At 47.1% G+C, this 18,568-nt stretch overlaps 1 protein-coding gene across 5 annotated transcripts in view; it reads left to right on the top strand.

The window, feature by feature from the left end:
- The window catches only part of entr1 (endosome associated trafficking regulator 1), a 190,872-nt gene that overhangs the window by 56,879 nt on the left and 115,425 nt on the right, over positions 1-18,568 (top strand). For all 5 annotated transcript variants that reach the window (XR_011989322.1, XR_011989324.1, XM_072709102.1 and 2 more), the window contains exon 6: positions 17,524-17,586. Coding sequence is in view for 3 of the 5 variants with exons in the window: in XM_072709102.1 (XP_072565203.1) it covers positions 17,524-17,586 (63 nt within the window). In the remaining 2 variants the exon portion in view is untranslated. The remainder of the gene's footprint in view (positions 1-17,523; positions 17,587-18,568) is intronic.

Below are 18,568 nucleotides of genomic sequence, written 5' to 3' on the forward strand. Positions count from 1 at the left end.
TAATGCCTCAGAGATCGCTGGTTCCAGACGAGGTCCAGGGCACAGATGCCTGTGGCTGAGACAGTGGACTCCGGGTCCGTGCTCAGCGGGAACCTCGAGGCTTTACTGGCATGTGGCACGGGAACGTCTCTTTGCCTTAGTTCCTCGTACAGTTTCTGGCTAATAGCGGATTTTTCCACCCCCAAAGTCATCACCACGTCCATGACTTCCATGCCTTGGAGCCGAATGCCGTCCCTGACCTTGGGACGATAGGGTCCCGGCGTAGGATCCAGGCTGCACAGGAAGGAGTCATGTCGCTGGTATGGGTCTCCTGCGTTGAGACGCTGATCTGGAGGGGAGTCTTTTCCTTGGTGCGGAGTGAAGTCTGGGGAGACAGCCAGGGTTTGGCATTCTCCCATGACGGTGTTGGATGCCGGTAAGGGCAGTGGTTCTCGGACCTGAGCCCAGATTTTTAAGCGCTGCAGGTCCAGCAGTGGCTCAAACCGGTTCAGGAGGTCTTTTCCAATGAGGAGAGGGATGGATTCGAGTTGGGAAATGTATATGGGGTGCATCACGTTCATTGGGCCGATGGACAAGTTGAGTGGCATCATGTGTTCGATCCTGGTGCCTATTGGTGAATAAGCCTGCACGTCCAGGGAGCACTTCTTGGGCTGGAGGGTTTTGTTCTCCCAAGCCGCTAGGTGTTGCACCTGTAGGAAGAGGCTGGTAGACATGAGCGTGATGTCTGCTGCCGTGTCGATGAGGGCCTCCAAGGTGATCACATCCTCTAGGGTGAGGGATAGATACAGCTTCTTGGCAACCCCCCTTTCCACCAAGTCCCCCAGGAATCGCGGTGCAGGGGCCTGGACGGAGATTGGCGAGGTGTTGCCATCGTCGGGTTGGTGTTCCGAATCACGACACACCACCAGAACAACGCTGTCAGGCACAGGCGAGGGCTCATCTCCCTGGTCGGGTTCTGTGGTGGGGGCAGCAACATCAATTGTGACAACGAGGTGTGAGTCCGCAGGTTTTTCTATTGGAGCCAGGGCTTCTTCCCTGGTTATGATAGGAATGACCGGTGGGGTTCGAACGTTGCCTGGGGTTGAAGGCCAGGGCAATTCACGGGTATGGTCAGGTGCGGGTTCAGGTGACGGCTGGCCCTCTCGTCCTAGTCACTTGGGATCTTTCTCTCGAAAATTCCTGGGACTCTTGGGAGGATTCTGTTCGAAGAAGTCGCGCAGCATTTGAAGCAGGGCGGACTCCTCCTCTTTCTTGGATGGTTCCGGCTTTGCATCCCGTTCCAAATCCCTTGTTCCATCGGACTGGTTCCGTGGTAGGGTTCTTCGCGGTCTCGGGGGAGAGCCGGAGTTAGGACGCCGGTCTTCCGTCTTGTTCCACAAATCCCGTGCTTGTGGCTTGCCCTTGTTATGGTGGCGCTGTTTCTCCCACTGACCTGGCTGGGTCTTTGCCTGCTGAGGGCGTGAGCTGGGGTATCGCTCTCTGGGGCCCGTGACCTTCCAACCATGGTTACGGGTTGGAGCAGGGGGTTGAGAGTGGCCACCTTCTAAGGGTAGGCTGTGGTCTTGCGTCACCAGGTTCAGCACTGTGGTAGGCTTGGGTGGTTTCTCTGTTGTTGCTGCTCGTTGCTTGTTATAGGCCTTGATTGCCAAGTCTCGCAGCCGCTGGCTGGTCATGGTGTGGGGGCACGCCATGAGCCCGATGTGATGATTCACGGTGGGATGGAGATTCCGGAGGAAGAGAATCTTGAAGTTTACATCTTCTTCCATGCCTGGCTCATTTTTGGACCCGAAGTAGGCTCGCCGTAAGCGGTTGTAGTAGACTTGGGACGTTTCCTGTCTACTCTGTCTGACGTCGAGTGCCGTAGTAAGACCTTGTTCTGACTCTGGATCAGAGAATTCTCGAGTCAGTGCTTCATGTAGCAGCTTGGGGTCCATCTTGACTTGATCTGGCTGTCGATCCAAGAAGCTGCGGACCTCTAGGCTGGAGGTGATCCTGATGAGGTAGAGTCTATCTTCATGGGTCACATTGTCCAGCCTTTGGAGGTGGAAGTCAACATCTTGTAAGTAGGCATGTATGTCGTGGCCGCCCGTAGGGTCAGGGGTGAACTTGTTCACGTTCCGGGCTACCTTATCCAGCTCTTTGGTGGTGAGTCTGTGGTAGTGAGGGACTGGTCTTGGTAGGCTCGTGCCGTCTGGGGAGTCTCCCTTGAAATGGGCCCTCCAGGCGCTTGGTTCCTTGAAGTTGCTGGATAGGTGGGGTGGAGATTCCCCCCTGTGAGTAGTTACGGGAGCCGGATACAACTGCCTTGGGGGCGGTAGTGTGGCAGGAGGGGACCCTGGTGCTCTTGCTGGGTTGTACGGCGTTTCATATTCTGCCTTCGTTGCGCGCGCCCATTCGAGTTCTTGGCTCAACTGGTCAAGTTCCGTAGCATCAGCCTGGTGCTTCCTCTTAGCGTCACTGAGCTGTTCTCGGAGGTCCGTCACCTGGTGCCTGAGCTCGCGGACTTGCCTTTGGGCTTCTCCCCGATGGTCCTCCAGGGATTGGATTCGGTTGTTCCTTTCCTGGAGCTCTTTGTGGGCTCTATCCAACAGGGTTTCAACCTGGTTGAGTTTGGCCGTGAGGTCCTCTCGGGTGGCTTTGGCTTTCTGTTCTCGTTGATCAGCCTGAACTCGGAGCTCTTCCAAGGCCTGTTGAAGCTCTTCAGTGAGTTTATGTGTGTCATCTTCTATGGTCTCCTCCCCCTCTGGGGATGGGGTCCTCTTTTGCTGGAGTTCTTGCTCCAACTTCTCGATGCGATCTTGTGCTTGGATAGCATCTTGATGACTCTCGGCCAGTAGTCTTCGGGTGTCTCCATCCCGTTGCTCGAGGATTTGCACCTGTTCCTGGAGGCGGGATGTTTCTTCTTCACCCATCATCAGCCTGGCTAGAAGCTTGTGTGCTAGGGAGCCGAGTACTTTGGTTAGCTCTTTGCTCCCGGGCTTCTGAGTAGGGGGCGTGGCCATGAGTTCAGCAATGTCCTCATCAATTTGGTCCATGCCTTTTCCCTGTATGAGCTCCGTGTGACCGGGCAGGAAATCGCCAGTCATGACGTCCAGCCAGGTGCCTAAGGCTTTCCATTGGTCCAGGGGGCTTTCTCTGTGGGCCATAGTGACTTGATTAACTGAAGGGTGACACTAGAGGTCTGTTGCTCTCAGACGGGTATGGGCTAGGCGGGTGGCCTGCTACCTGAAACTGAGGTGACAAATCAAAGAAAGGAAAAGAAAACAAATAGGACTAGGGCCCGTCAATGGGTAACAGGGCGGGTGTATTGAACCACGAACTGGTTACCCAGACAAAATAAATGAAGAAAAGTTGTTCCCTGTGAGCGTCTGTGGTAGGAAGAAGAAACGACAGCTAAGTCTGGAAGGAGTCACACCACCGGCTGTGTGTGTGACTACTGATGGGCTGTCAGGAGAGAGAAGGGAAGTTGGGGGAACAAGGAGAATTTCCAGCGGCAATAGCAGTGGGACCGCGTTCAAAACCTGGCTTGCTGTTGCAGATCAGATCTAACCAGAAGAGGAAAAATTGGCAGGTTCTGTTCTGCTTGCCTTTATGCGGTGTGTCGCGGTGTTAAGCTATTTACTGGAGTGGAGGGGTTTGAATGCTGTCAGGTGTCTCTCCCGGACAAGGCACGTCCCACAGCTCAATCTTAGCCAAGCAGGCCCGAGCCCGGCTCCCACTCACCCCCGATCCCCAGCAATGTCAACTTGGAAAGGGCGTGTTCTGTACGCACAACTGAGACAACCCAGGTGGGGCTCAGCTTATTGGGCGCACTGCCTGGCCCTGACTCGAACAAGAGACGGCGCAACGGCACTCGGGTGTCACCCAACCGATTGAGAGTCCAAGCTAGGGCTGTTCTCCTGAACTTTGCCCTAGACGAGGTCCTGCTCAAACTTGTAATGACCTCCCGAGATACCTGCCAACCTTGCCCTTAATGAGTCAGTGGGTGCAGCCCAGCTGGCGCGCTTTTGGGCATCCAATTGCTGAGAACTTCCCTTTCAGTTCTGACAAACTGTAAGATCGCAAGCAGTGACAGCAGCAACTCGGACAAGCTCCACCAATTAGAGCGGATGGTAAACACCCAGTACCGGAAAAGCTTGACTGATCACACTCAGAACCCCAACCGCTGCCTGATTTGGTAGGGCAAGTAACTGATTTATTATTATTGATTTTATGTATTTAATTCAAACCCTTGCATAAGTCCTTGTGTGGGGGAAGGGAGCAATTAAAATCATAAAATGCGAAAAGCCCAAATTAAAATGAAACAGGGAAAGGAAAAGTCAAATTAAATCAAATGAGATTCTAATTAATTTATCATAAACACAAGTTGATTGTGTAACAATTAACTAATTAGATGCCACCAAGTTACATAAAAGTAGTCCTATGGTTGACTTCTGCTCAGAGTACAATGCCGTTGGATCCAATTCAGTGTTTTCGGAGCTGACCACTAGAGGCGCAATTTAAATGGCGTAGCACTCCTATGGTTGACCCCTAGAGGCGCGATCCAAAATGGCGTTGTACTTCTATGGTTGACGCCTAGAGGCGCAATCCAAAATGGCGTGGTACTTCCAGGCCGGCCCACTAGAGGCTCTATGGGGTGTTACTCCCTCGGTGGGAGGCGTTTGTGACCCCTGCAGTGGCGTCGGGGCAGGCCTGCGGCCTTATCCGACCCAGATGTGATTACGGTGGCGTTCGTGGACGGCACTCGTAATCGAGGCGATCGCTAGACAATGCTGGTTTGCCAATGCTAGAAAATCGACCTTTAATGCAAGCACACTATGGTCTGCGCGGTGCGCGGCTTAAGACCTCTGAACCTTACTACGACAGCAAGGCGGCGCTTGCCTTTTGGCGACGGATCCAAGCAGCGAATGTGCTGTCGCGTCACGTCGCGAATGGTGCTTATACCACGGCGGGTTTTCTGCACCAGACTCCCGTTAAATAACACACACACCCTCCGGCTATTTGCCCGTGGTGGCGTTAAGCTTGCTCTTTCCTAAAGCAGGCACAAACGTGTGAGTAAGAGGATAGTTAGCTACGCTATCGGTCTTAACTCAGGGAGTCTTAACACAACAGAATTCAGGTTAGAAACTCGTAACGGGAATTCCTGTTGGCTAATTTAGAGATCTCTGGCAGGATGTTAGAGACGGAGAACCTCGTCCGAATCTATCCTGGAAACAACGCACTATACCTGAGAATCTCGTCAGATATAGGATAAGCGTTTACTGCAGTTAAGAAAACGAAACCTAAAATAAAATGCTTAAATAAAACGCAAAATTTAAACAATCTATTACTAGTGAGGCACAGTAGGGAACCCGCGTAGTTCCGTTCTGATGCCTTTGACTGCGGTTCGCTCAATCGTCAACCAGTGCAATCCGTTAACAGTAATGCCTATTCGACTGTTTGCTTGTAAAAAGTTTAAATTTTGTGCTCACAATAAGTTTAAATCGGTACCCGCAATTCTCCACCAATTATGTAGGAATTGAACAGCTCAAATGGGGATGGTTTCCCACCAATGTTCAGGGGAATTGATTATGAATTAATTAATTATTAATTCATACACAATTAAATAGGGAATATTAGGTTTGAGTTGTTGTTCCGATATCACAGTCTTTATATTAGTCCCACTTGGTAAAGATCTGGATGATTTAAGTCCAGATTGTGAATGGAATTCATTCGTTGGTATCACTACTCAGTCTAAGATAGCTGCCCGTCCACCGGGTTAGCTTCTTTCTGTAACCTAGCGACTCAGCTCTTGGCCAAAGAGAGAGTCTCGCGATACTTGAGGACGCGAGTGGGACTTCAAAGCTCAGTAACGGGATTCAGACCAATAAAGTGACTTATTGTAAGCACAGAGAGGGAGATTTAAAATGTGAACAGCATGCGTTTATTCTAATACTACACTAAAACAGGACAAACATTACACATAACCTAATACATACAAACACAATAACGAAATTACGGAAAATGGATTTACAGTAGGAAACAGTGATAAGCTTTGATTAAATACTGTTCTGCAACGGCAAGCCTAGGATCTAAACAGGCAACCCAGATTTCAGTGTAAATCAGCCGGTACTAGCTGCCTATGAGAGAGTTGACGGTGAGTTTACGTGATTGCAGCGGGGATCAGCTTTATCTTTTGTTGAAACTCGCGGCGGAGAGGCTTCGTAGTTTCGATGGTAGATTTAATCTTCTCCGCGCGTAGTTTCTCCCGCAGTCTTGGATTGGAGGCTTTACGTTTTCTTCTCCTTTTTCGATGACTTCTTTCGATGACTTCTTTTTTCTCCTCCGGGTGTGAGGTTTTTATGCCCCGTGGGCTCCATGAATATTCATGACCCAGGGTCCAACTCATACCCAATGAGAATTGGTACCTGGATCCGAGGGGCCGGTTGCAGGCTCCCCGAATGGCACCATAGATTTATGGTGGTCTTTGGCCAACTTTTGTGCTGATTTTAATTAAGTAATTTAGCTTTGGATAGGTTCAATTGTGTAATAATCCGTCCCCGGATTCACATTCGGACATAATTTAGGATGACATTGATACCAAACATGATATTCCACCTTTGATCCAAACCTTTGCTAATTTTCATTGATTAATTTATAATTCCTCTTATGAGGTGCATGCTTATTATTGCCATCAATGTGCAGAATACATGGCTAGGTGGCATATCTCACAGCTGTGACAAGTTCAGGTATATTTTACTGAAGCTGTACCCCATTGCATACAGTGTGTCCTAATTAAGGATGGCTTGGGTAACTTTCTTTACTTCAGTGAAAGAACAGTGTTGATTATACATTGCAAAATTATAAAATGTAGCAAATTGGGCTATTAAAAGGGGTTCAGTACACAAGTTTTAACATACATTGCATAGTCTCTTTCAGACAAAGGGAGGCAGGAAAAGAGCGCGAATCTCTGATTTACGACTGTAAGGCATAGATAAGCAACCGCATTTCTACCCCTTCCCCCCCCCCTTTTGGTGAGGGGTGGGGGCCTTCCTTAGTTCTATTAACTAAATAACTATGTGCTCAAACATTTCTACCTACTTGGTTACACCCCTTAAACTCATTTCCCCTATTCTCTGAGAGAGGTGTGAGCACGTGGTTGGATAACCCCAGTGTTTACCTATCTGTGCATATTAATATATATATATATATATATATGTATATAATTGTCCAAGTGGCAAAGATACAATGGGACATTTATAAGAAAAATAAAAGACAATTGTGACTGACACATACACATCCACCAAGTTTACAGTTATGATGCCAAATAATAGTGAGGATAACACACAATCAAATACACAATAGATGGCATATGATTTTAGCTTTGTCCCACTCCAGAGAGATGCAGGATCTCCCCCCCTTTCCACTATCTGGGTCCTCCGTTTGAGGGCCATAAACATTGGAATGCGGGCTTCGGCTTCCTGGAGAGGGGCCCTGGGTCAAAGAGGTACGGAGGGAGATCTTGGCATGGCCGACTCACTCCCTCAGCGGCCATAAAATACTGGCTGTGGGGCCTGCGTGATCCTACAATAAAGATAAATAAATAAAATAAAAAGTTCTCTTCCTCTGCACTTCCTGGTGTCCTCCGTCTGGGCCACTCCGAAAACTACTGTAATTTCCGGACTATAAGGCACACCTGAATATAAACCACACCAGCTAAATTTGGGGGAAATACAGATTGTTCCATATATAAGCCACACCCGACTATAAGCCGCAGGTGTTTTAATGTTTAATTACCGTATATTAGGGTTCCTGCTACCACAGAGGAGATTGTCGGGACAGAGATGACTGTTTGGGAACGCAAAGAGTCCCATTTATTAACATATGAGAAACACATTAAATCTTTCAATCTTTCAATCAAACTTTCACATCTTTGACTTGACTAACAACATTCGTGCAGTGCACAAATACAGTGCACGGTGCTGTAGGAATTATTAGCTCAGGTAATTTTTAATATCTCCACCAATATGTTTGAAATTAATTAAAGTTTAATTAATTATTATTTAATGCTGATTATTAACCAATCGTTATGCCGAATGGTCGGCTCCTCCAAACTCAATTGCGGTATCCCTGTGAGTCTGTTAATGTGAGACCTAAATGGGATTCACTAATTACCAGTATCGCTTAGTAACCTGGGTTAGAAGGCTCGTCCAGCGAGCTGCATCACCAGGTAATGTAAACGATTGGTAGCGAAGCTCCCCTCGCGGCCGATGAGAGAGAGTCTCGTGATGTTTCAGGCGAGTTTGAGGTTCAGAGCGTGTAGCAAGATCGCACAGAGGCAGGGACTTTATTGTGAGACACTCAATGACGGAGGCTAAAGTTGTGTAAAAGACATGCATTTATTCCTAGCTAACACTACAACTAACATAAGACAGACATTACACCTAACACAAACAACAAACACGAAATAACGGAATAAAACAAACGATGTAATTATGAAAATGCAATGACCGGATTTAAATGAGTAACCTTAAATGGGAAATACTGTTCTGCAAAGCAATCACAGTTTGTGGAACACGACCCTAAAGTCTTATAGCAGGTTAACAGAACAGCTTAAGTTGTTAGAATGAAAGGAAGTTGGTTTTCTTGGTTGAAGAGTGGAGGGGGGGTTCTTGGCAGTTGATGGCAGAGCTGCTGAGCTGATGGCACTCAGGAAGGCGCGGCGTTTGGAGCAGTGGAGTGGAGCCCCTTTGGATTCTCTCTCCTGGTGAAGCTTTGTCTTGGGTGCTGTTCTCTGTTCAGCTGGGCCTTCACCGGAGGGTTTCTTGTGGGCTTCTCGTCTCCCGGGCTGATGGTCTTTTCTGCGCTTGATGATCTGTTTGCCCCGGCTGATGTTCTCCTTCGGGCTGATGGTTATTCTTTGCGCACCTTTGTTCTGAGATGCCAGGTTTTTATGGTCTAAAGTTCATGAATAGGGATGACCAGGAATTCGACTCCTGGCCCAATGGCTGGGCATCCATTTGGCGGGCTTTCGGAAGGGGGTCTGTATCAGTCCTTTTGGGATTTATGGCCCGACTGATTCTCCCTTTACTGATGAATTTCATTAAGCTATTATAACTTTTGATACATCCACTTTTATGGTAATCACTGACCAGATTTGGAATCAGGGGTGATTAACAATCAGTTTGACACCAAACATGCCATACCAGCTTCACAGGTACATACCTCATACCATCTGTATTAATTGATTAAACAATTAATTATTTTATCTATGTGACTGATTCACATCAGTATAGGATACAGGTGTTTTGGGTTGCACCTCAACAGATGTTACACTTTGTGCAGACATTACATCAAATATTCATATTACAAACAGCACATCTTATCCATAGATAGGCATGGCCATTAGTTTGTGGTAATATCAATATAAGTTGCACATCTGGACACAACATATCTTGGTTGGTGTGGCTTATTCTAATTGATCTTCTCCAAAATGGATAATGTACACCTTAATTCAGTTCTTTTTAATATAGCATGGTAGAACAAAGAAACTTGGTAACGGTCCACCAAGATCAGATAAGGACCACAAAGGAATGTTGGAAGAGAAGGGGGGTTGTTAACAAAGAAGACTCTAAAAGTTAGGACACATTGGTTACACTAATTTTCCAGATTCTTCTGGTATACCATGAGAACATATATACAATGGTAGCTATACCTATCTATTTATTTAAATCTATATGTGTTCAAGTGCAAAGGGGTAAAATAGGTGATACTCAGTGAACATGGTTATAAGGGTGGCACACAAAACACTAAGATTGCCTAAGGACACATACAAACATAACCTATCTGTATATTGAGACTAGTAGTCATGAGTAAATCAATATACAGGGTATACAAAAGCCAAACTTAAATGAAACTTTCTTTAGGGTGTTGGTCTGTTGGGTGAGTGATATGTAAGGCAGAATGTATGGGGAAGGGGTTGTGTGCCAAGTCGAAGGACCCCTGTCCATTAGGTCCACTCTGCTTGTCTGTAGGTCCCTAAATCTTTGGGCAATAAAAGTTGGAGTGCTGGCCTCCCTTGTTATCTGTGTGTGTGTGTTTATGTGTGTAACCCCCCTTTGGTGCCTCTCGTACCAGGCTCGGCCTTGTCTCAGGCCACCTGGAATTTAGGCCCTGTGATATGTGCATGTGTGATCCTACAGTGTACTCCCAGCGCACGTCCTGCAGTCATAGTACCGTAGTAGTGCAGTATAACAAAAAACAAAGCTTACAGCGCTTGACGAGGCAATAACGTTAAATGGCTAAATTTAATTTGTTTTTAAAAGTGCTTGCCTGTAACACGGCAGTAAAGGTGCAGTAACATGGCTGCTTAACAAAATAACCAGCATCTTTTCCGAAAAGTGCCAACACAGCAGTAAAGGTGCAGTAACGCGGCCGTTTACTGTATCAAAATAACCAGCCTACTATACCAGAAAAGTCAGTCATTAATCCTCATGTCATCGTCTTCCTCCTGCATACTAAAACCACCAAAGTCCTCTTCGTCGGTGTCGGAAACGAACAGGCCCAGAATGGCCTCGTCAGCCACTCTCTCTGCTTTGTTGTCGCTCTCAAAACCAATTGACTCCTCTTCTTCTACGTCAGTGTCGGAATCGAACGGCTTTGTCGTCATCACGCAGCAGTCCAGCTTTTCGAAACCCGTTGGTGATCATGGATGTTTTCACACTTCTCCATGCTGTCAGGATCCACTGGCAGACTTGAGCAAAAGTTGCTCTTCGCATGCGACCAGTTTTGGTGAATGATTTCTCGCTGCTAGTCATCCATGCCTCCCACTGAACTCGTAGTGCCACTTTAAAAGCACGATTCACACTGATGTCAAGTGGCTGCAAATGCTTCGTTGTGCCCCCTGGAATCACAGCTGGAATTGAGTTTGTGCTCTTGATGGCTGCTTTCACAGACTCTGTTATATGTCCAAAACGAGCAATGCTTTTTTTTGGCAAAAAAATCCCCCAGGTCGCTTGCCATAGCACTCATTCAGCCATTCCTTCATTAAGCTTTCCATCATCCACCCTTTCTGGTTGACTTTTACGGAGATGTCTTTTGGGAATTTTTCATTTGGCATAGTCATCCGTTTAATAATCGCCATCGGTGGAAGCTTTAGTCCGGATGCTGTGCAGCCCAGAACACAAGTGAAATTTGTTCTCTCATGGCCAGTTGTTCTCAGTGTGATGGACAATTCACCTTTCTTGTTAACAGTCCTTGTGAGAGGCAGGTCAAAGGACAGAGGCACTTCATCCATGTTTATGATGTCGTCTGGTCCGATGGAATATTCGTCTATCTTTCTTTGTGTGAATTCGTGGAAGTTTATTTTCTCCTCATGGTCTGGAGGGAGTTGCTGACACAGAGTCGTCCATGCCCTGATGGACAGTCCTTTTCGTCTCATAAATCTGAGACACCATGATGGTCCACCTCTAAAATCTTCAATATTCATTTCTTTGGCGGTTGTTTTGGCTTTCAGTCGGATCTGCACAGTGGAAACACCCTAGCCGTCTGCCCTCTGTGTGCTCACCCAGTCTTCAAGAAAGTTTTCAAGTTCTGGCCATCTGCTTTTATTACCTCTGAAGGATTTTTTTGTCTTTTTGCATTGACTCAGTTCTTCACGCTGCCGTCTCCAACATCTCACCATTGATTAATTGATGACAAGGGTACGTGCAGCAGCTCTATTTCTTTCTTTTACAGCCAGATTGATTGCCATTAACTTAAAAGCAGCATCATATGCACTTCTCTGTTTGTTTTCCATAATGAGGGTGTGTGCATGAACACTTCCTTGGCACGAACTGTCTGTCTCGCTCTTGCACTTCCTTGATAGTGCGCCCCTGGTGACCGTTAGCTGTAAAAATCCATAGATAAGCTGCACCGTTGTATAAGCCACAGGGTCCAAAGCTAGTGAAAATAGTAGCGGCTTATAGTCCGGATATTACAGTAAGTAACTTGCCATTGATTCAACCTTTATGCAGTGTGTGGGCAGTGGTGGCTTGATGGTTAGGGAAGTGCACTTGTAATTGAAAGATTGCTGGTTCAAATCCCCGACCAGCAAGGCACCACTGAGGTACCCTGAGCAAGGTACCGCCCCCAAGCACTGCTCCCCAGGCACTGAATTAGCTGCCCCCTGCTATGTCACGAAAGTCACATATGGGTTAAATGCAGAGGACACATTTTGCTGTTGCATATATATATATACTGTATATAATGTGTGTGTGTGTGTGTGTATACACTCACCTAAAGGATTATTAGGAACACCATACTAATACGGTGTTTGCCCCCCTTTCGCCTTCAGAACTGCCTTAATTCTACGTGGCATTGATTCAACAAGGTGCTGAAAGCATTCTTTAGAAATGTTGGCCCATATTGATAGGATAGCATCTTGCAGTTGATGGAGATTTGTGGGATGCACATGGTAAATGGACTGCATTTATATAGCGCTTTTCTACTCTTACGAGTACTCAAAGTGCTTTACAATTTATGCTTCACATTCACCCATTCATACACACATTCATACACCGGTGGCGGAGGCTGCCATGCAAGGTGCCAACCTGCACACCGGGAGCAATTTGGGGTTCAGTGTCTTGCTCAAGGACACTTTGATGGGGTCAGGAGGAACCAGGGCTCGAACCTGCAACCTTCCAGTTGCCGAACAATAGCACTACCTCCTGCGCCACCATCTTCCCCAAAGATGTGCACATCCAGGGCACAAAGCTCCCGTTCCACCACATCCCAAAGATGCTCTATTGGGTTGAGATCTGGTGACTGTGGGGGCCATTTTAGTACAGTGAACTCATTGTCATGTTCAAGAAACCAATTTGAAATGATTCGAGCTTTGTGACATGGTGCATTATCCTGCTGGAAGTAGCCATCAGAGGATGGGTACATGGTGGTCATAAAGGGATGGACATGGTCAGAAACAATGCTCAGGTAGGCCGTGGCATTTAAACAATGCCCAATTGGCACTAAGGGGCCTAAAGTGTGCCAAGAAAACATCCCCCGCACCATTGCACCACCACCACCAGCCTGCACAGTGGTAACAAGGCATGATGGATCCATGTTCTCATTCTGTTTACGCCAAATTCTGACTCTACCATTTGAATGTCTCAACAGAAATCGAGACTCATCAGACCAGGCAACATTTTTCCAGTCTTCAACTGTCCAATTTTGGTGAGCTCGTGCAAATTGTAGCCTCTTTTTCCTATTTGTAGTGGAGATGAGTGGTACCCGGTGGGGTCTTCTGCTGTTGTAGCCCATCCGCCTCAAGGTTGTGCGTGTTGTGGCTTCACAAATGCTTTGCTGCATACCTCGGTTGTAACGAGTGGTTATTTCAGTCAAAGTTGCTTTTCTATCAGCTTGAATCAGTCGGCCCATTCTCCTCTGACCTCTAGCATCAACAAGGCATTTTCGCCCACAGGACTGCCGCATACTGGATGTTTTTCCCTTTGCACACCATTCTTTGTAAACCCTAGATATGGTTGTGCGTGAAAATCCCAGTAACTGAGCAGATTGTGAAATACTCAGACCGGCCCGTCTGGCACCAACAACCATGCCACGCTCAAAATTTCTTAAATCACCTTTCTTTCCCATTCTGACATTCAGTTTGGAGTTCAGGAGATTGTCTTGACCAGGACCACACCCCTAAATGCATTGAAGCAACTGCCATGTGATTGGTTGATTAGATAATTGCATTAATGAGAAATTGAACAGGTGTTCCTAATAATCCTTTAGGTGAGTGTGTGTATATTTTCTCCGCAGGGCTGTTTCCCTGCGCCTTCGGGTCGGCTTATGCGCCGAATGTCAGTTCGGAGTACCCGGCCTTCTTGGATTCCCTTAGCAGTATGCTATTTGGCGTGTCGCAGGGGGATTCCATCGTTTTGCTGGGGGACTTCAACGCTCACATGGGCAATGACAGTGTCACCTGGAAGGGGGTGATTGGGAGGAACGGCCTCCCTGATCTGAATCCGAGTGGTGTTCTGTTATTGGACTTCTGTGCAATGCATGGTTTGTCCATAACGAACACCATGTTCGAGCATAAGGGTGTCCATAAGTGGACATGGTACGAACATGCCCGGGGCTACAGGTCGATGATCGATTTTATAATCGTATCAACTGATCTGCGGCCCTCCGTCTTGGACACTCGGGTAAAGAGAGGGGCAGAGCTGTCAACTGATCACCACCTGGTGATGAGTTGACTCATTCCGACTGCATGCCGGGGGAGGTAGGGGACATTGAGTCTGAATGGACACTGTTCCGGACCTCCATTGTGGAAGCGGCCGTACGGAGCTGTGGCTGCAGGGTGGTCGGGGCCTGTCGTGGCGGTAACCCCCGTACCCGATGGTGGACACCAGAGGTGAGGGGGGCCGTGAAGCTGAAGAAGGAGGTTTACCGGGAATTATTAGCCCGGGGGTCTCCGGAGGCAGCTGACGGGTACCGGCGGGCCAGGCGGAATGCGGCTCGGGCGGTCGCAGAAGCAAAAACCCGGGCGTGGGAGGAGTTCGGTGAGGCCATGGAAAGTGACTTTCGGTCGGCCTCAAAAAGGTTCTGGCAAACCATACGGAGTATCAGGAGGGGGAAGCAGCTCCTGGTTCCTACTATTTATAGTGGGGGGGGGGGGGCTGTTGACCTCACCTGGGGACATCATCCGGAGGTGGAAGGAATACTTTGAGGACCTCCTCAACCCTGCCTCAGATACATCTACGCATACTGCCTTTGAGACATCTGAGGGCATAGAGCCCAAGGGTGCTTGGGGGGGCTTGCCCATCACTGAGGCTGAGGTGGCCGGGGTGGTTAAACAACTCCGTGGTGGCCGGGCCCCGGGGGTGGACGAGATCCGCCCGGAGTACCTGAAGGCTCTAGATGTTGTGGGGCTGTCGTGGCTGACACGCCTTCTCAACAGTGCGTGGAGGTCAGGGACAGTGCCGCTGGATTGGCAGACCGGGGTGGTGGTCCCCTTATTTAAGAAAGGGGACCGGAGGGTGTGTTCCAACTACAGGGGGATCACACTTCTCAGCCTCCCTGGGAAAGTCTATTCCGGGGTACTGGAGAGGAGGGTGAGATCGATAGTCGAATCTCGGATTCAGGAGGAACAATGCGGTTTTCGTCCTGGTCGTGGAACGCTGGACCAGCTTTATACCCTTGCAAGGGTACTGGAGGGGGCCTGGGAGTTTGCCTATCCAGTCTACATGTGTTTTGTGGATTTGGAAAAGGCTTACGACCGGGTTCCCCGAGGTGCTCTGTGGGGGGTGCTTCGAGAGTTTGGGGTCCGGGGTCCACTGTTGTGGGCGATCCGGTCCCTGTACGAACGGAGCAGAAGCTTGGTCCGCATTGCCGGCAATAAGTCGGACGTGTTCCAGGTGCGTGTTGGGCTCCGCCAGGGCTGCCCTTTGTCATCGGTCCTGTTTATCATATTTATGGACAGGATTTCTAGGCGCAGCCAAGGCGTCGAGGGTGTCCAGTTTGGTGACCTCAGGATTGCCTCGCTGCTTTTTGCAGACGATGTCGTCCTGCTGGCTTCATCTGCTGGGGATCTCCAGCAGGCACTGGGGCGGTTCGCAGCCGAGTGCAAAGCGGCAGGGATGAGGATTAGCACCTCCAAGTCCGAGACCATGGTTCTCAGCCGGAAACGGGTGGTTTGCCCTCTTCGGGTTGGGGAAGACGTACTGCCTCAAGTGGATGAGTTTAAGTATCTCGGGGTCTTGTTCTCAAGTGAGGGTAGGCGAGATCGGGAGCTGGATAGACGGATCGGAGCGGCGTCTGCAGTTCTGCAGGCGCTTAACCGGTCCGTCGTGGCTAAGAAAGAACTGAGCCAAAAAGCCAAGCTCTTGATCTATTGGTCCATCTTTGTCCCTACCCTCACCTATGGTCATGAGCTATGGGTAATGACCGAAAGAACGAGATCGCGAATACAAGCAGCCGAAATGAGGTTTCTCCGCAGGGTGTCTGGGTTCTCCCTTAGGGATAGGGTGAGAAGTTCGGATATCCGGGAGGGCCTCAGAGTAGAACCGCTGCTTCTTCATGTCGAAAGGAGCCAGTTGAGGTGGTTTGGACATCTGGTGCGGATGCCTCCTGGGCGGCTACCAGGAGAGGTTTTCCGTGCATGTCCTACAGGGAGGAGGCCCCAGGGCAGGCCCAGGACTCGCTGGAGGGATTATATCTCTCGGCTGTCCCCCCCGAGGAGCTGGTGGGGTTAGCTGGGGAGAGGGAGGTCTGGGTGCCTCTACTGAAGCTGCTACCCCCGCGACCCGAACCCCGGACAAGCGGCAGATGATGGATGGATGGATGGATGGATGGATATATATATATATATATATATATACACACACACACACTCACCTAAAGGATTATTTTATGCGTTGGTGATATTCTAGCAGGTCTATGCTCAAATCTGCATAAAGTCACTGAGGTAAATTGTTTACGAGTCTGCTTTTCTCTTATCTCTGCGATGCAATTGGCCAGTAGTTGCAACACTGTGCTTGTGATGGAATGTGAACACCAAAAAGGATTATGGAGGCAAACTCGCATGGTAGATAAAACAGTCTACCATTTAGAATTATTAGTTTTAGATCTGTAGGGCAGGATTTATTGAGAATGGCCACGTTTTTGCATCAACCTTGACTGGTATTTCTGCACACTGCCACGTTTAGATTTGTTGCAAAGATCTGCAGTGCAGTCAGTATGATAGAAAGAAAAGCCAGGAAGATCCACTGTTGCATCTAGAATTGAGTTGCTGAGCAAAGTTTCTCTGAAGCAGAAGAAAGGGAAAAGTCCATATTCTTCTGTATTAAGAACTGCAACTGTTTGATTTTACTTGTGAGGGAATAAACATTGGAGAGGAATGATCTATGTAGCAGAGATTATAACCCTTGTTTCCTGAAGCAGTCAAGACCTCCTGTTCCATCTCACCTCTTTCTTTGGCTATGAAGACTGCTGATGACAGTAAAGTCAATATACTACCAGAAGATGATTCTATTTTTGCCCACTGACTATGTTGTAGCTTGTGTTTAATCTTTAGAAGAGCATCCTTGTCATAATATGCAAGTAAACAGAAAAAGACACTATGTATAAAATAAAACCGACAAATCGGGACACATCCAAGTACCCCAACTGCCGTCTTATTGATGCTGGAAGCAGCGGGAAAAAAGTACAATAGTACAAAGTACTATTACAAATGACAAACATTTTGAATCCCGTTGAATCCTTGAAAAAGGTTTGTATGTAACATTTTGCTGTAGTGTTTTTAATTATATTGTATCTTTATGTTTTCTAGTTTTGATGAAACTCAGGGAAATTTTTTAGATGTGTCAAAAGCATTGTCCACTGCTACAAAACAAATCTGAATGAGTCAATGAATTGCATTATAAGTCATATAAAAATACAGACATTGTTTTTTTCATGCAGGTTTCCTCAAATTGAACTTTTTAAATTTGTAGAAATGTGTATGTAAGAATGAAAATATCTTTTTAATTTTTTTTTTGTGTTTTGATCTTAATTCTTTTCTCCCAGAAACGAGCAATAAAGGCTGAAAATAATGTTTCAAAGCTTACACAGGAGCTCCTCCAGTTACAGGTAGGGTTAAATATTTTTTCAACTACATGACTTAGGAAGTTCTTGAATGTTGAATGTAAATACTGGTTCTGCTTTGTGAGTGAGTGTTTGAAGGGAGGAAAATAGCAAGAAAAATACACACAATAATAACAACATAGGGAACTCTTTCATAATAACATAGGAAACTCTTTCACAACAATGTTTGACAAGCATTAAAACAGTCTGTGTTTTAAAATTCCACCTACTTACATGCTAAACTGTCTATGCACTCAGGGGTCTATTTTCACATCAGGTGTACAAGTCAAAAAACTGTTTAAAAAGTTGAGTTACACATACTACACATATACACATACAACATTGTGAACCTAACTAAAATCCACAGAAACCATTTTATGTTGAAAAAGTTCATTCTTGTGAGCATGAGAATTTTTAGAGGAAAAAAAATACAGTATTTGGTTTTTGTGTTGGTCAGTTGACATCACCCTAACTTTTTAGGTATATAAAATTGTCCTGATTTAATGATTTTAAACAATTTTCTCTAAAAAAGTAACTAAAAATCACAAGGCAGCAATGTCCTTTTTAAGGTATGGTGACCAAACCTCCACACAACATTCAAGGTTGGGTCTTACCAAGGAATTGTATAATCTTAGCATCACCTCCCTTGACTTAAACTCCACACACCTAGAGATGTAACATCCTATTGGCCTTTTTTTTGCTTCCCCGCACTGGCGAGAATGAGACATGGAAGCATCAACATACACACCAAGGTCTTTCTCATAATCAGCTACCTTTATTTCAGTAGGTCCCATAAAATACCTGTACTTTATATTTCTGCTCCCTACATGGAGTACTTTACATTTGTCTATGTTAAATTTCACCTGCCAGGTATCGGCCCAGTCACTAATTAAATCAATATCCCGCTGTAGCTGCTGAGCCGCTAGTTCAGTATCTGCTACACCACCCACCACCTTGGTGTCGTCTGCAAATTTAACCAGTTTACTGT

Source organism: Paramormyrops kingsleyae, chromosome 2 (genome assembly GCF_048594095.1).
Source record: "Paramormyrops kingsleyae isolate MSU_618 chromosome 2, PKINGS_0.4, whole genome shotgun sequence".
NCBI classification, from domain to species: domain Eukaryota; kingdom Metazoa; phylum Chordata; class Actinopteri; order Osteoglossiformes; family Mormyridae; genus Paramormyrops; species Paramormyrops kingsleyae.